A 23,039-nucleotide genomic window follows, 5' to 3' on the forward strand; every position below is an offset into this window, starting at 1 on the left:
CATAACTTTTTTATAATACTCCAGAACTGATAAAGCCTTATCTTTTTAAATGAACTAAACCTATTAAGCAAAGGCAAATTAAAACCAAAAAGAGGTATCATAAGACATCCACTGAAGTGGCTAAAAATAGTAATGCGGACCATACAAGTGCTGATAAGGATGTGGAGCCACTAGAACTATTGTCCCCGCTTATGGAAATGTACAATAGTAAAAGCACAGTGGAAAACAGCTTAAATACCTACCATATATCTCAGCTATTCCAGTTCTAGGGATCTACTCAAGAGAAATGAAGGCGTATTTCCAAACAAATGTTTCAGCACCTTTACTTTTAATAGCCCCAAACTGGAAACAACCAAAATGTCCATCAATAGACAGAGGGATAAACAAATTGTGGTACAGCTGAGCAATGGAATGACAGCAATAAAATGGAATTAGCCATCGATAAATGCCACACTATGGATGAAATTTCAAAACAGTTATGTGGAATTTAAGAAGTCATAGCTCCCCACCCCAAGAAAACAGTACATACTTTATGCTGATTCCATTTACATAAATTTCTTAAAAATGCAAACTAATCTAAAATGAAAGAAAACAGATCGGTGGTTGGCTGGGGAGGGCTGTGAATTACAAAGAGACTCGAGGGAACTTGAGGGTTATGGACATTTCTTTATCTTGACTGCAGTGAAGATAGTTTTATGGGTATATACATAAAACCAATCAGATCTTATACTTTAAATGTCTAATATACCTTATGCATCTATAAAAATTAAACTTACCATGAACTATAGGTGTTCTTCTAAACTAAAACCCATCAAAGCATAAAAGCAAACTGCATTGTGAGCTTATGACCTTTAATTCCCTCTCGATAATCAAGCAGCTACAGAACAAGACGATAAGTACCTAAAATTAATGTCTTATCGTTTATAGATTTTTAACATAGTGATAATGCAAAGTTACTTTTATTGCACAAATAGAGATATTAAACGTTTAGAAGACCTCTTACGCCTTGCAAATAACTGAAAATTCAAACTGAATTCTAAATTGTGCCACAACTTTTGCTTGTCCTTTTAAGAATATTAATGATTATTTAACATTTCCCCTGTACACTGAGTTTATTTTAGTGCCCCATTTTTGAAATCTATTTTATTTCGGTGATAAATTACAAGTATACATGCTAGTCAAGGACCAATCAATAAAATAGTATCTAAGGAATTCGGGCAATTAAAGAATTTTAATTTTAACCACCAATAACTTCTGGAAAGAAAAACTATTAAACAGTATTACCTTGAATGTTATATTGATAGTAATCAGGATCTTCTGATTCTTCCTTTACTGTCACAGCTGCCATTTCCAGAGAAATGCCTGTAAAAACAAATTATTTTTTTTAATTAAATTACATAATTACACTTCAGGGCATTCAGACAGCATAGGGAAATCCCTTCTGCCCTCCTAATAATGCAGAATAATGCATACATATTGTAAAGGCTTTCAAAAGACAAAAGTTTGCTAGGCGTCGTCAGGGGGACAAAAATAACCTAAAACCCAACCTAGACTACTATTACTAGTAGTACTAGTGGTAGTACTAATAGTACTACCAACTACTAGTGTGGTAGTTTTAACCACACTACTAATATTCTGGGATTATTTAATGCTAAATTTGTTCTCCAACAAGTTCTCATCTTCGCAATTAAAGAAAATTAGTCACACTCTATTTTCACTCAGTTTTAAAAATATTTTTATAAATCACTGCAAATCACCTGCAAACATAAACTTTAATAACTCGCCATTCCAGAGTAAATATGGCATAACCATTTTAATAATGAAACACATTAATTTTTCCCCCCCTCTTAATATATCCCTCTTTTAACAAGGGTAACAAACCATACCTTTCAGCATAACACTTTGCCCACAATGAGGATAAATAATTTGACGTACACCTTTGTGGCCAGATATAAATGAGTGCATATTTTACAATTCCATGTAGAGGAAGGTCAAAATTAGAGAAAAGAAATTTATGTTGTTAAAACTCAAGTAATGTCAATTATCCCTCAAGAAAGCTGAAGAAAAATTAAAATGCACAAGCCTCAGGTTAAAAAAAAAACACTCAAGCAAGCAGTTGATCTTGGGAGGAGAGTAATGAGAGGGGGAAGACCTTCTTGGGGTGTTATTAATGTTCTGTATCAATGAATGTTAGGTTACAGGCGTGTGTACTTTTTATTTATTGAGCATATATACACGTACACTTTGCATACATTATACTTCAATTAAAAGTTTTAAGAAAGAAGATTTTTAACCAATTCTTTAATGAATTCTTAATAAAGACATATTCCCCATATATTCAAAAACAAAGAGCCCTTGGCTGGGGGGCCTCAAAGGGTTACACAGGAGGGGCTTTCAGAAATGAAATGCTGATTTCACCAAATGGCTGCAGTTCCTACTCTCTCTCTTTCTCATCTGCAATGTCAGGAGTAGATGATACTCTCAGACAAGTTTAAGAAATCAACAGTGGATGGGTTTATGTACACAGTTCAAACTAAGATATCAGCTATAATCATACCAGTCCCATCATGGACTTAATATTGAGCTGGTGCTATGTGACTTTAGAAGGTTTGTACAGAGTATTTTCAACTGAAGAAATACTTCAAAAAGAGAGTTAGTTTGATATACTAATAAAGGACATTTATCCCTGAAGCCACAAGCAAAGAAGGGGGTTACTCTATGGACAGCAATCACCAATGGAAGGTTGGTTTGCTGCCAGAAGATGGTGGTAGGGAACTTGTCTGGAAACCCTGGGATTCTGTGGGGTGTCTAGTACTTCCATGCTCATTAGGAGAAGTTAACAGAAAATCAAAGCAAACAAAAAAGGCAGATCCATTGCGGAATGAAGGTTTGGGTCACCTCAACCAGGTAAAGAATCTTACCAGATAGGGTCCTGGCTGAAGGCAAAGAAAACATAATATATGGGTAATGAATTAAGAAAGGTATGAATTTTTGTGACAAGCTGCAGAAATGGGGACACTGCATGTTTTCTTCCTTGTTATGAGTATGTGTGTTTCTGTAAATATTATATATTTGGTTATATTAACTGTTCTCTCTTCTCCTTCCCATTATTATTTTACAAAAATTTTGTTGGAGGTTTCCTTTGCCGGTTAGCCTTTAGATAAGAGAATAAATAGGCTGGGGGTATATTTGAGGAGTAATTAACATAGCCCATGACTGGGCAGTAAATTAGTCTCCCAGAGACAGGTACAATGACTATTAGAATAGAACAAGGGCGAAAATGGTTCCCTCTGTAGGAAGGGAAAGTTGCATCCCGTCAGATGGGACCGTTGTTTAGTTGTTACATGAAGGTTTAAATATGCGGAGGTGTGTGTGGATGCCATGTAGCCAAAGTACGGGTAGCTTGTGTGAGTCATTAAGCTGCTGCCTCAGGTCCAGACCGGCCCTCTTAGACTCTTCTGACGCATGGACTGCAAAACAGTTGGTTCCTTGAGAATCTCTGCCACAAGGGAATAGAGTAGGGAGGCTACAAGGCTAGAAGAGAGAAAAGGGACTTGCATCTTTCTTTTGGCGTGCTGCATCCTGTTCCCATCAGGGTCACTCACTCCTTGGTATATTCCTTTAATCTAGTGAAAGCAGACTCTTCCCATAGCAACACCTGGATCCACCTTACAAGTTTTCCAACACAATCAGAACCAGTTTCAACATGTCCCCCACATAACACCAGTACCATCCAAATAGCATCCCACCTTAGAAATCAGAAGCGAAGTTTTAGGGGTGGCAGCCAATTCCTTGAGTCATTACTTACATGATACCTTAGTATATAGTCCTTTTTATTACAACTAATTAATCTGTAAGTTTTTTCCATAATAATAACTGGTATGGTTCAAATAACTGGTATGGCTGTTTTCTCCTAAATAGACCACAACTGTTATACCCAAGAAATATAAAAAATAAAATAAAATGGAAATTTTAAAAGAAACTGCAAGAAAAGTTAAGACACACATACACACAAAGGAATATAAAGACAAAGTGTAAAGCAGAAAAAATAACCTCTATGATAGTGATGTGTACTATTATATCTATACTTAAGATGGATAAAGAATTCCAAAAATATGATTTTTCTCCAGTCAGCATGTTTATTTTTGGATGCAAACTATTCAGGAAAGGAATATATAAATAAAGGGGAGAAGAGCTGCGAAACGGTGATTTCAGCACAATAAACTAAAACTAAACAGAGAATCGAAATTTCCTGTGACATGGAAAAAAGGAGGGAAAGAAAAAAACTTCCGTAAAACAAATAGAGTAATAGATTCAAATACTTATTCCCAAAAAGGAGAATTCAACACTGCCTGTCTTGCAGACCTCCCTAAAAATAACATACATAAAAGGTCTCATTCATTCATTCACATATACTCATACACACAGAATTCTCTTTCTCCTTACCCCACCAATTCATTCCAAATGCCATTAGATTACGCTGACCAAGATAGGCAGCTGCATCGGGGAGGTTTGATGGTCCAAAGCAGGATAGCAGAATGAGACTATATGAGTGGGGAGAGGAAACTGAGTAACAGGTCTGGGAGACTGAGACAAATGGGGGACAAGCATGAGTGGAGTGGTGACAGTCCAACCAAGAGTGTCAAAGTGTCAGCAAGGCAAGGAGGCTGGCAATAAGACATGGCTTAAACGAAGTACGTAAACATACTGAGAATATCTGGTTGCTATGATTCTAACTGTGACAAAGAATACTCTCTAGGAAAGGGAGGGAAAAAACCTTGGGGTGTCAAGAGTGGAACTGAAGATATGGGCATGAAAAAAACATAGATGTAAATGGATGTACGTATGTATATAATTATGTGTATGTAAATACAAATAAACAGATACCCTAGCTTTGTCCACTTAGAAGCAATGACATCCCAACTGCAATAAGAACATCTAACACCTAGGTTATGGTTTCTTAATAAATAACACTCTCCACAGTGAGGAACGAGGGCTGACTCTAGTGCTGGATTAGGGAAAGAATAAGATGAACCCTAACAACCTTGCTTAGCAAAAAATTAAAAGTTCTCTAAAAACAATGGGGATATTTACAAACAAGGAAAGACACGGGGGACATCTTGAAGTGGTTCCCAATGGCCAAAGCAAGGACTATTTGCAAATCAAAATAAATAATGATAATAATGAACTGTAATATACTGAATAAGACAGAAATATACTATAAAATAGAAAGAGTGTACTCTAATATACATGAATTAATTTTAAGTGGAAGTTTGATGAGTGGTATATATTTCCATAGTCTCAGAGAAACTCTCATGGATATAATAATTACAAAGGAAATACAATTAATATAAAGAAATTACAGTGGAGAAGCCTAGAAAAACTAACTCTGGTCACATAAATAATATCTTCAGTAAAGGGATAAACAGAAAACAACTTCCATCTGATATGAAAGGAGAAAAAAAAACACGGCATCGTTTCTGTGCTCTTCTTGCAAAAAACGCATTACATGAACCTAATCATGAGGAACTATCAGATACTTCCTTCAAAAGTGTCATGGTCATAGAAGACCAGAAAAGCCTGAGAAAGCTAAGAAGCCATTAATGGGGAAACAAACAAACCAACAAACCCAAAACTTGAAAAGGGTTTGAGAATTAGGAGTAATTTATCTTCCTTATTTTGATGATTATATTGTAGTAATGTGGGACAATATCCTTGCTTCTAAGAATCACAGGCTGAAGTAGCTAAAAGAGTGACAGGGGAGACACTGCTTTGGGAAAGATCCCTGGTGTTCTTGCTTTTCCCTCCCCACCAAGAAAAAAAAAGATAGGGTATCACATTGGCACAGGAAAAAGGTCCTTATATTATACATGCAGGTTTTTTATTAGCTTGCAATAATTTCAAAATGTAACATTTTTAAATACAAAGCTTAAGGCATTACAATATTGTTCATTTCTTTCATCACATCTAGCTTTCCTCTAGCTAACAAGTAGTCTGTCTTATAGATACTTGTGCATCAGTGGATACAGACCTATTGCCTCACTGTGTTCAAAGACAACACAGAATTCACTAATGGAGTTGCGGGTTAATTGCTCTTTTTGCAAAGCAGCAATGGGTCAAAGAACATGTGCATCTCCAAATGAGAGATATTACCAAAGTATCCTCCATAAGACAGCAATAATTATTACACACATCAAGAATTTTTAAAACTGCCTGTTTCTCTACACGCTTACGGAGACTGGGTATAAGCAGAATTTAATGTCTGCCAATCTGCTGAGTGCAAAACTTTATCTTTCTTGGATTTTTATCTCCATTTCTTTAACTAAACTGAGCATCTTCTCTTGAATCTTTGGTCATTTATTTCTTGGATTAGCTCTTTGTAAGTCAAGTAAAACAACCCCTTGTCATTTGTCTTGCAAATAGCCATTCCCTGTTTCTTCCATATCCTTTGATACATTTTGGCTGATTCTGCCATATGAAATTTTTGGAATTTTCCCCTAGTCAAATTTTATTGCTCAGAAAGCTTTCAAAGGATTATTAAATTTTTTTTCAATCACTTTTAATCTAAGTTGTTATTATCTTTTTAACACTTTAACACAGACTTTTTAACACTTCTTGAAGTAGAATAGATTATGGATGTTTTGTTTTTAGGAGTTTTCTAGTTGATTCTCTTTAGTGTTCTGTATACATAATCATATCACCTGTAAAAGTTAATGGTACACTGCATTTTCTAATTACTTACTCTTATTTGTAATGGTTTGGACATCTGGAACACTGGTAAGAAACATGAGAATGTGCTAGTGTCTTACGAGGAGTGCTTCCTGTGGTTCACTATTAAACACGAGTGGCGTTTACAATTATACATAATATTCCACCCAATCATGTTAAGAATTTCTGCTGCCTTTCATCATCTACCTAAATGATATATTATTTGTAATTAGTTCAATAACATAAGTGAATTAAGAGATTTTTCTAATAAAATCATCCTCGTGTTCCTAGATGAACTCTAAATCTGAAATTCACTGCATAAGATAATTTCTGAAGTAATCCAAGAGTACAGCAAAAGCCCCACAGTGACAGGTCCTGCAACAGTGAGAATTCAGATGTAACACAACGTAATACCAATTGGCATCCATCCTCTGCAAGAGGTCAAACAGGAGACATCATAGTTTATATGTGCCTTTAGTAAGAAAAAACTGTAAAAATCCATTTTTTCCTTACCAATCACCAAGACTAATTTAAAAATATATCCCTAGTAATAATATGATGACCTTTAAAAATTATATATTATTTTTAAAAGATGGAGTTGCTTTCATTCTGACTCTTATCATAGAAACAGAGTAACAATAAATTATCACAATAAAATTGTAATCAAGTCAGGAAGACCTGTATGTTTTTAAAATAAGCAAAAATACTCTGCCCTAGAAATGGAACATGGCAAGAAAGCAAACATTAAATGTCCAAGACAATGCTCAGTTCTAAAAGAACCTAAATAGTAAAAATCAATTTACCTCTATGATAAAAGTGGGAAAAAGGGAAGAAGTATTGGAAACAAGTGGTAAAGTAATTATATTCTCATTTTCCACGTTAATAGGCAACAAATAAAACCAAACCTTAAAACTACATGAAGGGCTTCCCTGGTGGCACAGTGGTTAAGAATCAGCCTGCCAATGCAGGGGACATGGGTTCGAGCCCTGGTCTGGGAAGATCCCACATGCCACGAAGCGACTAAGCCCGTGCGCCACAACTACTGAACCTGCGCTCTAGAGCCTACGTGCCACGACTACTGAAGCCCACGTGCCTAGAGCTCCGTGTTCCGCAACAAGAGAAGCCACCGCCAATGAGGAGACCGTGCACCGCAACGAAGAGTGGCTCCCGCTCGCCGCGACTACAGAAAGCCCATGTGCAGCAACGAAGACCCAATGCAGCCAAAAATAAATAAAATACAAAATAAATAATTTTTTTTAAAAAACCTACATGAAATACAGTATGGTACTGGCCTAAGAATAGGCATTAGAGTTCAATGGAATAGAGTTGAACGTGCAGAAGTAAACTTGGTCAATTGATTTTTGACAAACATGCCAATAAGGCAATCCAATGGAGAAAGGGTATCTTTTCAACAAATGATGCTCGGACAACAGGATATTCACATGATAAATGTGATAAATGATAGATAAATTTAGACCCTTACATCACAACATGCACAGAAATTAACTTAAAATGGCTCTTAGACCAAAATACAAGAGTTAAAACTATAAATTCAGGAAGAAAGCATAAATATAAAAATCGTTATGACTTTAGGTTGGGCAAAGATTTTCTAGATGTAACACCAAAGGCAAAAGTGACAGAAGAGGGCTTCCCTGGTGGCACAGTGGTTGGGAGTCCGCCTGCTGATGTAGGGGATGCGGGTTCGTGCCCCGGTCCGGGAAGATCCCATATGCCGCGGAGCGGCTGGGCCCGTGAGCCATGGCCACTGAGCCTGCACGTCCGGAGCCTGTGCTCCACAACAGGAGAGGCCACGGCGGTGAGAAGCCCGCTTACCACCAAAAAAAAAAAAAAGTGACAGAAGAAAAACTTGGAAAACTGGATCAAAATTTAAAACTCCTAGGCTTCAAAGGACATCATTAAGAAAAGAAAAGCCACAGGACTTCCCTGGTGGCGCAGTGGTTAAGAATCCGCCTGCCAGTGCAGGGGACACGGGTTTGAGCCCTGGTCCGGGAGGATCCCACATGCCACGGAGCAACCAAGCCCGTGCGCCACAACTACTGAGCCTGCACTCTAGAGCCCGCGAGCCACAACTACTGAATCTGCTCGCCACAACTACCGAAGCCCACGCGCCTAGAGCCCGTGCTCCACAACAAGAAAAGCCACCACAATGAGAATACCGCGCACCACAATGAAGAGTAGTCCCCGCTCACCGCAACTAGAGAAAGCCCGCACACAGCAACAAAGACCCAATGCAGCCAAAAATAAATAAATAAATTTATAAAAAGAAAAGTATATGAAATAGTATGAGAATGACATATAAAAATAAAGAATTACTAAGCAATACTTTGTAATGGGAATGGATCTAAATATGGGAAAAGAATCTAAAAAAAGGGACTTCCCTGCTGGTCCAGTGGTAAAGAATCTGCCTTCCAATGCAGGGGATGTGGGTTCCATCCCTGGTTGGGCAACTAAGGCCACGTGCAACAAGTACCGAGCTCACGTGAAGCAGACTAGAGCCCACACACAACTAGAGAGACAGGAAAAAAAAAAAAAACCCGCACACCACAACTAGAGAGAAGCCCGCACGCCACAATGAAGAGCCTGCATACCTCAACAAAAAAGATCCTGCATGCCGCAACTAAGACCCAACACAGCCATAAAAAAAAAAAAAAAAATCTGAAAAAGAGTGGATATATGTGTATGTATAACTGATTCACTTTGCTGTACACCTAAACTAACACTGTAAATCAACTATATGCTAATAAAATTTTTTTAAATAAATAATAAAAATGAAAATAAAGAATTAAATACCAAAAACAGCTTAGAGTTAAAGACAGTTTCCCTGGGGAGTAAAAAAAAAAATGGGAATGCAATGGGAAAAGGCAGAGTCAAGACGATATTATATTGATTTTTGTAAAAAGCACTATAGGACTAGATGACATTTATTATTATTCCTGTGTAATTGGAAAAAACTATTAATAAATTTTGTCTATAAATGTGTAATTAGCAATGAATTTCTAGCTACCACTTTGTCAAACAAATTACTATCTTGGGGTTTTAGTATAATACAGTAACATTAACGACATCACCTTTGGAATGAATTTGTTCTGTCTACTTCTCACCAAAGCAATAAGTAATGAGTCAAAATACAACCTTCTACATTAAGGAAAAGGCTTCTTACATTTCATAATTGAGTCTAAAAGCACAAGTACATACCAGAATCTTCTGTGGGTTCAGTTTTCACTTTGATGGGGCCACAACTGAAAGGAAAAGAAGCCCTGATGAAGCTCTGCATTGTGAGGGCCACTCACACAGTGCTCAAGTGTCCTGGAACTCACTGTATAAACTCATTCACCTGACCAAGCTCAATGCAAAACTGACTCACTTTAAAATTTACATATTTACTTCTTGCATAAATAACCTGTCAACTGAATTTAGTACTTTAATTCCAATCAACCATATGGGAGGGAAAAGTATAATAAAACAACACCGAGTAGCAAATCCCGTGTTTTTACTATAAGGCCTTCCTACTCACAACGTGGTCCTCAGACCAATCACATCAATTTCACCCAGGAACTATTACCATTCAAAACTACTAAGTCAAAAAGTGCATTTTCACAGGACCTCCAAAGGATTCGACTGCATTATTAAACATCGAGATGTGTGACACAGTGCTTTTTAATATTCTAATACCTCAATAATCTAAACACTAAAACTTGCTGAGTTGTACAGGTTCATTAGTACTGATGAGATATGCTTTACCTTCCACCTGGAGATAGCATTGACCTTTCAGCATCTGTTACCGTCACTCGACCACCTATGTACAAAGAAAATTAGATTTAGATTCTTCCAGTACTTGAAGTATGACTAATATTTTCAAAGGTCCTAAATACAGAATGACCTGGGGAAGGGAGTTCACAGCTCTGGGTCATCAGAATGAGTATGGTGTTAGTTTAAGAGTGTCCTTCGTTCTCCCCTATAAGGAAGGTAAATGGGGATGATAATCATCTAACAGCTTTTATCCCCTCAACCCTCCAGAACCCTCCCTTTAATGAGAAAGCTCTTATTCTTATCAGTGAAACAAATACACCAATACACTATTACTGAATAAGACAATACCGATGTATAAATGATGCCAGATTTCTATTAAGAGTAGATCTGGATCAGAAGAACTGGAAAACAGTAACTGCTAACAGATACAGTGTTCTTCTTGAGGTGATGAGACACGGTGATAGTTGTACGTCTTATAAATATCCTAAAACCCACTGAATTACACAACATAAAATAGGGAATTTTATGTTTGTGAAAATAAAAGAGGAAAGACTGACCCCCCCACCCCGCCCAAATGATGACAAAGATGTAGAACAACTAGAATTCACACACTGCTGGTGGGAGCGTAAACTGGAACAACCACATTGAAAACCAGTTTGTCAGGGTCTTAAAAAGGTAAATATGTAACTAACTACCATATGATCTCACTATTCCCTTTCAGGTATTTACCCAAGAGAAATGAAAATATATATCCACATAAAAACCTGCCCTCAAATATCATAGTGGCTTTCTTTATAACTGCCAAGAAATGGAAACCCAAATATTCATGGGCAAGTCAATGAGAAAACAAATTGTAGTGTAACTATACAGTGAGCACTAATCAGCAATAAAACAATAACTACTGATCCATGAAACATGCAAAAATCACAAAACAAACAAAAAAGAGTACATACTATAAGATTCCATTTCTATTAAAAAAAAAAAATCTAGAAAATGCAGACACATCTATGCTGATGACAAGAAGATGAGTGATTGCCTGGGGATGAGGCAGAGAGAAGAAAAGAAGAATTACCAAGGGGTGTGAGGAAGCCTGTGGGTGAAGGATGTTTCATTACCCTGATTGCAGTGATGGTTTTCACAGAATATTCATGTGTCAAAACTTAACTGTACACTTTAAATAAGTGTAGTTTACTGTATGTCAATTGTATCTCAATAAGCCTGTTAAAAAATTTTTACACTGGAAAATACAATCCCACTACAATTGCAACTTTTCAATTACTTTGAAAGTTGGTAAGGCAAAAGACCTGAGTCATACAAACCCACCCACTTGGACAACTCATTATTATAAAACACCCTATAGAAATATTCTTTAATTAACCACCAGGCCCCAATGTTTCAGAACAAGTTTCTAGAATCAAAGACCTCATAAAATACAAATAGCAAACTAAGGACACTTAAGTTTACTTAGAGTACTTCAGGGAAAAAAATACTGAGCACAAAAAAGTGAATTTTAATTTAAATATGACAAATAAATCTACGCTTTCTCAATCTTAAAACGGGCGTATACAAAAACCAACAGCTAACATCATAATGGTGAAAGCCTGAATGCCTTCCACCTAGTATCAAGAACAAGGCGATGTATGCTACGGCCACTTCTACTCAATACTGCATTGGACATCCTTGCCAGCGCAACAAAATTAAAAAGTAAAAAGCATTCAGATTGCAAAGTAAACTATCTTGATTTACATACAACATGACTAACTGTGTAGAAAGTCCAGAAATAAACAGGGTCAACTAAGTTGCCAAAGCAATTCCAATAATATACTACAGGGACTATATAATTAAAATGTGTGAACTTTATGGCATGTCAACTATACCTCAACAAGGCTTCTAAAATATTAATCTTTTCGGGCTTCCCTGGTGGCGCAGTGGTTAAGAATCCGCCTGCCAATGCAGGGGACACGGGTTCGAGCCCTGATCCGGGAAGATCCCACATGCCGCGGAGCAACTAAGCCCGTGCGCCACAACTACTGAGCCTGTGCTCTAGAGCCCGCGAGTCACAACTACTGAAGCCCGTGTGCCACAACTACTGAAGCCTGCGTGCCTAGAGCCTGTGCTCTGCAACAAGAGAAGCCACCACAATGAGAAGCCTGCCCACCACAATAAAGAGTAGCCCCCGCTCACTGCAACCAGAGAAAGCCCGTGTGCAGCAGCGAAGACCCAATTCAGCCAAAAATTAAATTTATTAAAAAATATATATATATTAATCTTTTCATCATGGTGAAAATAACAAAGGTTACTTATCAGAAAACAATATACACTTGGGTGTCTATATATTATTTTGCCCTTTCATGTTTACGTTGCTTAAGGGGTTGCCAATGACAACGGTTATTTCCTTTTAAAAGTCTCAAATAACCCTGGCTCCAAAGGGTACTAGTCTTCTAAATATCCCTTTTCCCTTCAAATGGAATGTCTGGCCTTCCCAGAAGGAAGTCCTATTGAAATCCTCTTCTTTCTTCAAGGATCCATCTTAATGCCCTCTTCCTCATTAACATCTTCCTGGGCTTCCTCCAACGAACCTCCACTAACCATTCCTACAATGTGTACACTGTGCTCTCCTTGTGGTGACTTTACAGGTTTTTATCTCCACCACTAGACTACCAGCACTAAAAAGCTTTAATGCTTATACATGGTTTTGTATCCCCTCTTCACCCAATCTTATCCCCAATATTTCCGTGCCTGCTCGGTGAACACTATGTAAATTAAATCACTCATAATTCTGGGAAATGAGGGCAGATCCAGGATATGACCCTACACATAGCAAACATAAAACCTTGAATACATCATAAAGCAAGCAGCTGAGTTGAAAACAAAAAACAAGTCTCTGGTTTTTCAGCTCAATGACTTTTCGCTGGTTTATATAAACACCATAACACTCCACTCTAAAACGCCTTACAACATATTCTCAAAGAAAATAAAGGAGAAATCATTAAAATGTATTAAATTTGACACAACAGGTTTAGGAACCCATCCTGTTATCATGTAAGCAAAACAATCACTTACCTAGGAGCTTCTTTGGCTCTAGGAAAGGTCTGCATTAAAACAAAACAAAAAACTATACGTAAATATACAAAATTATCATAAAGCATAAATTTAAATGGCTTCTACAGTAAAGAAGAATTTTTAAAACATATTAACATAACTTAAATATTCAACCTTATAGGAATAAACTGTTGAGGGCAAGGGAAAAAGTACTTCACCTCTTAATGATAAATGAAATCCCTGCTTTGTTCTCCAAAATCCACTTCAGGGTTGCAAGATCATAATTTTCAGGATGTTTAAAGGATACTCCTTCTGGAAGCCCCTGCACCACCACAGCTGACTGATCTCGTAGCATCTTTTCATATGGAACAGGTACCACTGTTGATTTGCCTAAAGCTTTCCCTGAGGTTAAGAGACAGGGATGAGGTAAAAAAAAAAAAAGGATAATCATTAAATGGTTAAGATTTGAAAAAACTAAACCAGCATTAGTTATCATGGCTTAATAGATGGCATTCGTGGGTTTTGTTTTTGGTTTTTTGGGTTTTTTTGGCCACGCGGCTTACAAGATCTCAGTTCCCCAACCAGGAATTGAATCCAGGCCACGACAGTGAAAGCCCGAAATCCTAACCACTAGGCCACCAGGGAATTTCCCGGCATTCATATTTTTGTAATATCTGATTTCAAAACTACATTCAAATACTATAGGGCCCTATTCCCACGTTAGCAGAAGTCTAAACCTGAAATGAATTCAAAAGGCCAAAATGAAAAAGATATAAAACACTTATATAAAACCCATGCAAAAGGAAAGGAACAACGGCCCCACCCTGGTATAACACAATCTTTTCATATGCAATTCAGCCTCAGAACATGGAACCCTGACAAACCCAAGTGTTACCATAACATACCAGGCAGTTTTTGGCTAATATTCTCATTGAAAACTTATTAGATAAACACATGCTACATTCACAAATGAATATATCCTATCAGCTGTCTGTATCAGTGAGCCCACACATGCTAGAAACTCTGTTCCCCAGAGTTGAGTTTTACCTACAACCTCACAGTGCAACCTATATCCTCCCCCTCTTTCCCTTATTCTTAAAAAGAGCTGTTTACTGCATAATTAGACTAACAAAAGGTGGTTTTTCCCAGGGATTTGGTAAGACCAGCACGCATGTCAAACATAAACAGCCCTCTTTAGGTATCTGTGATGTGTCCTGTAGTTTCTCTGGTGGGGATGCTGACAGTGGGGAAGATATGCATGTGCCGGGCAGGGTCATGTGGGAAATCTCTGTACCCTCCTCTTAATTTTGCTGTGAACCTTAAAACTGCTCTTTAATTAAAAACAAAACAAAACCTCTAACAGCTACATTTATTTCTGGGCTCCCACAAACTGGAACTAGAAAGTAAGGTCATTTCCATGAAATCTACTTTATCAAAAAAAAGAAGAAAGGTCATCTGTAATGTTAACCCAATATTTGGGAATTAACCCATTCATTTGTAAAAGTATGTTACATGAATGTTAAGTCAATTATGTGATCTGCCCTTTAGAAAAGTCAACTGTATAACGTATCTTTTAGAAAATTCAAGTGTATAACCCTACCATAGCAAAAGCAGAAATAGTCCTCAACTGTTTTTCTGAGTGTTTCAATCTCTACAGCATCGACATTCATCCGATTCGCCTGGGTTGTTGATTTCATTTTATGCATCTCTGCAGCCTTTTCTTCTTCCTCAACACCTGTAAAATATTAATGATATATAAGGTCCATATCCATTATCTCAATATTTGATTTTTTATTAAGAATTTTTTTTCCTAATACTAACATTTATGATTTGACAGAAAGGAAAGGGAGGAGGAGGAACTTTAAAAATAAACACCTAGGGTTCCCTGGTGGCGCAGTGGTTGAGAGTCCGTCTGCCAATGCAGGGGACACGGGTTCAAGCCCCGGTCCGGGAAGATCCCACATGCCGCGGAGCGGCTAGGCTCGTGAGCCATGGCCGCTGAGCCTGCGCGTCCGGAGCCTGTGCTCCCCAACGGGAGAGGCCACAACAACACTGAGAAAGAAGCCCGCATACCGCAAAATAAATAAATAAATAAAATAAACACCTAGGGGCTTCCCTGGTGGCGCAGTGGGTGGGAGCTCACCTGCCAATGCAGGGGAAGCAGGTTCGATCCCTGGTCTGAGAAGATCCCACGTACCACGGAGCAACTAAGCCCATGCGCCACAACTACTGAGCCTGCACTCTGGAGCCCACCTGCAAGCAACTGCTGAGGCCCGCACACCTAGAGCCCGTGCTCCGAAGTGGGAGAGGCCACCGCAATGAGAAGGCCATGCACCACAACGAAGAGTAGCCCCCGCTCGCCTCAACTAGAGAAAGCCCGCACACAGCAACGAAGACCCAACGCAGCCAAAATAAAAATAAATAAAATTGTTAAAAAATTAAAAATTAAAACATAAACACCTAAAAGACATAAATGACTTGAATGGAAATAATAAGAAACGGTGATTATCTCTGAAATAAGAGTAGCTATAACCATTCTACAAAGTAAAAATTAGATAACAGTAGTTTTAAAATGGAAAGATACCTTAAGACTAACTACAAACTTAAATATGGCAAGATTATCACTACAAAAAACATTCTTGTTGCAAAGTTTAACACAATAGCCACTAAACACCTGTGGTTACTGAGCACTTGAAATGTGACCAGTCCGAATTAAGATGTATTGTAAGTTTACAATATACACTAGATTTTGAAGACTCAGTACAAAAAACAGTGTGCAAAATACCCCACTGATAATTTTTTATATTGATTACATGTTGAATGATGTTTTAGACACCAGTTTAAAATACGACTACAATGAATTATTTGTTTCTCCTTACTTTTTATTAGAAAATTTTAAATTACCTAAGTGATTTACATTACGTTATTTCTATTGGACAGTGCTTTTCAAAACTCTGAAAGAGAGCTTAGAATTTTCTTCCAAGAATTTCTAAAACTGACTCATAGGGACTTCCATGGTGGTACAGTGGTTAAGAATCCATCTGCCAATGCAGGGGACACGGGTTTGAGCCCTGGTCCGGGAAGATCCCACATGCCACGGAGCAACTAAGCCCGTGTGCCACAACTACAGAGCCTGCGCTCTAGAGCCCGCGAGCCACAACTACTGAACCCATATGCCACAACTACTGAAGCCCGCACACCTAGAGCCCATGCTCCACAACAAGAGAAGCCACTGCAACAAGAAGCCTGCACACTGCAACGAAGAGTAGCCCCCCTGCTCACCACAACTAGAGAAAGCCTGCGCGCAGCAACGAAGACCCGACGCAGTCAAAAATAAATAAATAAATTTAAAAAAAAAAAACTGACTTATACACCTATTGATTTAGTTGCAGGAGACAACTACTGATCCTTGTCTGCAGAATAATTTATAGAAACAAATATTAGGAACTTAAGAATTATATCCAAAGATTATTCTCTGTGGCATCAAATTATTGGTAACAAAAAAAAGAATGAATACTAATAGGCAGGGACTACAATTTGCAACTGAGGACAATTCCCCTAATGCTTAGTTCTAACCACTGAAGAACCACATTAGCAAGACAGTATAGGGAACTGAAACGTAAACACAGCTGCCAGTTGGATTACAGTATTCATAGGACAGATGGCAACTGATATACACATAATCAAAGCAACATTATTAATATAAATTTAAATACATAAACATAATCAAAGTCTTAAAAATTCTCAAAATGATAAGAAATAATGGAAAAAAATTTAAACAGATTGCTACCATAAAGCTCAAAAGAGTTTTAAAAATACAATTGAAGGGCTTCCCTGGTGGCGCAGTGGTTGGGAGTCCGCCTGCTTATGCAGGGGACACGGGTTCGTGCCCTGGTCTGGGAAGATCCCACATGCCGCGGAGTGACTGGGCTCGTGAGCCATGGCCGCTGAGCCTGTGCGTCTGGAGCCTGTGCTCCGCAACGGGAGAGGCCACAACAGTGAGAGGCCCGCGTACCGCAAAAAAAAAAAAAATTGAAAAAAAATACAATTGAGAATTAAAATTAATGAATTAAGTAAACTATTTTTAGTCACCCATTATCTGCTTGTTGTATCATGAATTGGATCTAACTGGATAATGGAAATTTAAGTTTGGATCTTAAAGACATACATATTATATGCTGATAGACATGTTTAAGAAAATGCTGTATCACTGAGTTAACATAAAACCTATGGAGAGTGGCACGTTAAACACAGATACGAAAACTGTCACACTGCGAGAAGTCCTAGGTATTAACACCCTACAGTAAATTTCTCTACTACATTTGTTCTGGTATCAAATAAGTACACTACTTGGATGAACTCCTGATGGAGGATCACAAAACTGACTGAGGACAAAGGATAAGATGATTCCACTGAGGGAGTCAAGAAGACCTGTTTAACTTTGCTTCATGCTTACTCAAATTTAATGCACAGACAAAAACTTTTTTTTTTCCCAACCCACCAAACATGTATCAGGGAAAGACCTGCTTATCTGAATAAGAAATTTTAATAAGTTTGACATTTCTGTACCTTCTAACATGTTTCACTAATCCAGAGTAATGTCAAGCAAGGAGCACGGTACAATAAACATTTACCATTTTTCTTAAGCTCTTCAGTATTTCCCCTAATATGTTACCATGTCAGTGATTCACTTTGAGCATCCTGAAATGTCTCCATGGACTTCAGAAAGTCTTTTTGGGTATAAATCTCATTCAGCTTTAGAAGAAAATACGATGTGCTATCTATAAATATTTAGGTTTAATATTTATGAAATACCGAAGATAAAAATACAATACTTACAGTATTTTACGAAATCTTTCTGAAAATCCTTTCTGGTGTTGACAAAAGCACGTCCTCTCTCTGTTCCAACAACAAATACGTCTGTTTCATACACTGCGATGCAGGCCACTTCCGCCTTGGACTTGGCCAGTTCTTTACACTGAAATACACAAATAGGAAATCTTATGTTATGTACAGATGTTTAAAAGCACTGTTTCTGCTGGATGAATAAAAAATCTTATCACTCGACCTGCCTTAATACCTAATGTGGACGAGGTGAAGTTCCTAGTTTTGACCTTAAGTTATCATATACACAACAGAGTCCCCATTTTTTTTAAGGGACCTCTCTTTTCTAACAGATAGTTTACAACCCTGATTTTATTTTTTGATATTTATTTATTTTGGCTGCACCGGGTCTTAGTTGCGGCACGCATGATCTTCGTTGCAGCATCTGGGATCCTTTAGTTGCGGCATGAGGGCTTTTAGTTGTGGTATGTGGGGCTTCTTAGTTGTGGCATGCGTGCTGGATCTAGTTCCCCGACCAGGGATCGAACCCAGGCCACCTGCATTGGGAGCTTGGAGTCTTACCCACTGGACGACCAGGGAAGTCCCAACAACCCTGATTTTAAACAGAAGAAATCACACAATTTATAAGAAAAAAGGCAGAAATCATTTGTAATCTGTTATAGGTCAAATATCCAAGGAACAGACTCAGAGTCGCACACAGGCTTACTGGCAAGCACTCCCAATAACAACAGCTGTGCACTGTGAGGGGGCAGGATTCTGCAAAGGGGGAATCAACAGCTGCCACATATGCACCGAAGAAATTCTGGAGCTGGGACAGGCCTCCCCAAGGAAGGGGAAAGACCCTGGGCAAGGGAGCCTCTGACACTCATAGAAACTGGGGGATTAGTGCCATCAGTCCTGAATGGGGGAGGTGGGGTCTGGAAGACACACTACAACTTCCACCACATAATCCCACCTCCAGAAGTATCTCCATATGTACACACCAGGAATTCCATTTAGATGAGTACACTTTTACTGAGTATATTCCTATGACATTAAATATCCTTTAAACTCTTAACAGAGCATATACCATTCCATTTTATGGATAAACAATAATTCATTTAGTGCAAACCTTACTGAAAATGTTGCTGATTCTAATTATCACTCCTAAGAATAACAATGAAATACTAATCTGGGAACGTGTATCTTGAGTGACTTTCTCAGAACAGAGTCAGAGACATGAAACAACACAGCCAAAAAATTCTGACTCTGAAAGTAAATACTTTTAAGGTTCTCAAAACCTACTAAAAATTGCTTTCTAAGAAGGTTCTATCAGTTGATACTCCCATTTGCACTTCTAGAAGAGCTAACTCACAATATACTAGCAAATGTTATTGTGCAACTTTCCCAGAACCATTTAAAAAGGGTACTTTAGGACTTCCCCGGTGGCGCAGTAGTTAAGAATCCACCCGCAAGCCGCGGAGCAACTAAGCCCGTGCGCCACAACTACTGAGCCTGCACTCTAGAGCCCGCGAGCCACAACTACTGAGCCGCGTGCCACAATTACTGAAACCCGCGTGCCTAGAGCCCATGCTCTGCAACAAGAGAAGCCACTGCAATGAGAAGCCCGCGCATTGCAACGAAGAGTAGCCCCTGCTCGCCACGACTAGAGAAAGCCTGTGTGCAGCAACAAAGACCCAACACAGCCATAAATAAATAAAATAAATTAAGAGTATTGTACCTTGGACAGTTTTTTGTAAATTAGGCTAACTTTAGCTTATTTTTCTACTATGTTAAGTGTTTCTCTATTAATGCCTAACAGTGCCTCACTGATTTTAGGCATAGAAAAGCTGTTTATGGAATACATAATTAAATACATAATTATACATATTTTCTTCTGGTCTTTTAGTTCATCTTAATATGACAATTTTTTTGTTTGTTTTTTTGCGGTACGCGGGCCTCTCACTGTTGTGGCCTCTCCCATTGCGGAGCACAGGCTCCGGACGCGCAGGCTCAGCAGCCATGGCTCACAGGCCCAGCCGCTCCGCGGCATGTGGGATCTTCCCGGACCGGGGCACGAACCCGTGTCCCCTGCATCGGCAGGCGGACTCTCAACCACTGCGCCACCAGGGAAGCCCCTTAATATGACAATTTTTTAAAATTTTTACTCATCTAGAGTTTAACTTGCACAATAAAGACTTTTTCCCCCCCAAAGAACCTATGTTCTCAGCATCATTTGTTGAAAACTACAGCTTCCTCCATTTGTTTTTTGTTTTTTTAATTTATTTATTTAATTTATTTATTTTTGGCTGCGTTGGGTCTTGGTTGCTGTGTGCGGGCTTTCTCTGGCTGCGGTGGGCGGGAGCTACTCTTCATTGCGGTGCGTGGGCTCCTCATTGCGGTGGCTTCTCTTGTTGCAGAGCACGGGCTCTAGGCACGCAGGCCTCAGTAGTTGTGGCTCGTGGGCTCTAGAGCGCAGGCTCAGTAGTTGTGGCTCACGGGCTCTAGAGCGCAGGCTTAGTGGTTGTGGCGCACGGGCTTAGTTGCTCCGCGGCACGTAGGATTCCCGGACCAGGGCTCGAACCCGTGTCCCCTAGCATTGGAAGGCAGATTCTTAACCACTGCACCACCCAGGGAAGCCCCCTCCATTTGTTTTTGATTTGTACAATTACCACCCTCTAATTTCTTTCTTTTTTTTTTTTTTTTTTTTTTTTTTTTGACTGCGCCACCAGGTAAGCCCCTAATTTCTTAAATGGAAATTACTTGAATAATATCGCTTAAAAACAGTATCTCAAATGAATAATTTTATACCTACTGTCACGATCAGAAATGAACTGTAATAAAGCCACAGTAGAAAACTTGTGACCGAGGTGAGCCAACAATCGTTCCAGCACGGCAAACAATGCTGTACTGTAATTTTGTTATATGACGTTTCTATGATATGTTATATGGTACATACCTATGAGATGTACCATGACTGCTCACTTGTAAGGAACTATTATTTACTACCTTGTGATCAATGACGGTGCATTCTTGCTGCACTATCCACACTCTTAGTTGGACAACCCTGTCCCCAAAGGCAGCATTTACGAAACAGTAAAGCAAGATTCATGTACTGTCTAAGGATTAGATCAAAGAAATCTATGGGACAAAGGAAGAAGGATGAAGCTGACCTATACACCTATAAATTATACTTCACAGTATACAACTGGGAACAGGAGGAGAGATCCTCTTACTTCTGCCAAAGATGAGAAAACTATAAAGACATTCTAAGGAAGGGAATGGGTCCTATGTGACCCTATTTCATTCTACATAGAGAGTAGTATTAAAGAAAATTATTTAATATCAACAGAATAGGATTTAATCTCTAAATTATTTAACGTTACAGCCACAAATTTTGGCTAACTTTATGACCAAAAGCAAGAAATAAGTGACAGTCAGAAAGTTATAGTAGGAAAAAAAAAAAAAAAGAAAGAAAGAAAGAAATAGTAGGGACTTCCCTGGTCGTCCAGTGGTTAAGACTCCATGCTCCCAATGCAGGGGGCCTGGGTTCGATCCCTGGTCGGGGAACTAGATCCCACATGCTGCAACTAAGAGCCCACATGATGAAACTAAGATTTGGTGCAGCCAAATAAACAAATACTTAAAAAAAAAAAAAAAAAGTAATAGTATATATAGCCACTAACCATTCTAAAATTTCTTTCTTTAAGGAGATAATTTTTTTAATTCTTATACAGCAGAAAGAAGAAAAAAAATGCCCTAACAGAAAAACAAAAAAGATTCCACAAACTATGTCATATTGAGAACTGTGAGGTTAGATGCTATATAATCCTAGTCAATGCTTAAGACAGGAAATACACAGCATCCTCCTGCTCAGAATATATCATTTCATCGTGTCAGAAAATACTTAAGTCTGATGTTTCTTAAAGCTATGAGTTCAAATACATATTCAGAAAAACATGATAAGCCAACTGAATTACTACCATGATAGTAATATAAAAGTACAGCAAAAGAATACTACTTAATATTTTGCAATTATGTGTATAAGATTTTTAAAAATAAAGAGTTAACACACTACGTATTGGGTAGAAGGTCACAGAATTCAGACAATTGTGAAGCACAGCACAATAAAATAAAGAATAGATGTAAAATAGTTAATATGCTCTTATGGCCCAAAATTGTGGTAATGTTCTTTACAGAGATACAATAAGACACCAGCACCACATTATAACATACAAACTCATTCTGAGTAACTTCAAATATTACACTTAAATTCAAAGTTAATGCTTACAAAACAAGGGATGCCTAAGATACTGGGAGGTAAAAAATTGAAATTAAATGTAAAAAATTACACATTCAGATAAGTTAAGAACATTCTGAAACATGCAATAAAATTTGAAAGGCTTAAATCCATAACTATTACTCAAGCAAAAACAGTATGTATTTATTAAAAATAATAGACACAGTGTATGTTTTCCAAAAACAAATCAATATCATTCACAAGCCCAATCTTATCCAACTACGGAAAACTTTACAGAACTGCAAAGCCATCTCACCATGGACTCAAGAGCAGACATAAGGAATGTCACCACCATCCTGCTCTCCGAGGACTCCTCATCTTCGACGGGCAGGGTAGACATTGCTACTTGGGCCATGATCCCTAAGAAAGAGAAGTATTAGGAAAGTGAGTGGTA

General features: G+C 38.2%; 1 protein-coding gene across 6 annotated transcripts in view; it reads right to left on the minus strand.

Moving 5' to 3' along the window:
* GTF2I (general transcription factor IIi) overlaps nt 1-23,039 on the minus strand; it is a 102,000-nt gene that overhangs the window by 54,514 nt on the left and 24,447 nt on the right. For all 6 annotated transcript variants that reach the window (XM_024747179.1, XM_024747177.1, XM_024747178.1 and 3 more), the window contains exons 2-9: nt 22,902-23,005; nt 18,361-18,499; nt 15,122-15,256; nt 13,740-13,923; nt 13,543-13,571; nt 10,471-10,525; nt 9,925-9,968; nt 1,285-1,362 (exon numbers count right to left, since the gene is read on the minus strand). In XM_024747179.1, coding sequence (XP_024602947.1) covers nt 1,285-1,362; nt 9,925-9,968; nt 10,471-10,525; nt 13,543-13,571; nt 13,740-13,923; nt 15,122-15,256; nt 18,361-18,499; nt 22,902-23,000 — 763 coding nt within the window. In that variant the 5' untranslated portion in view covers nt 23,001-23,005. The remainder of the gene's footprint in view (nt 1-1,284; nt 1,363-9,924; nt 9,969-10,470; nt 10,526-13,542; nt 13,572-13,739; nt 13,924-15,121; nt 15,257-18,360; nt 18,500-22,901; nt 23,006-23,039) is intronic.

This window comes from Neophocaena asiaeorientalis, unplaced genomic scaffold (genome assembly GCF_003031525.2).
Source record: "Neophocaena asiaeorientalis asiaeorientalis breed wild unplaced genomic scaffold, Neophocaena_asiaeorientalis_V1.1 scaffold607, whole genome shotgun sequence".
Taxonomy (NCBI): Eukaryota; Metazoa; Chordata; class Mammalia; order Artiodactyla; family Phocoenidae; genus Neophocaena; species Neophocaena asiaeorientalis.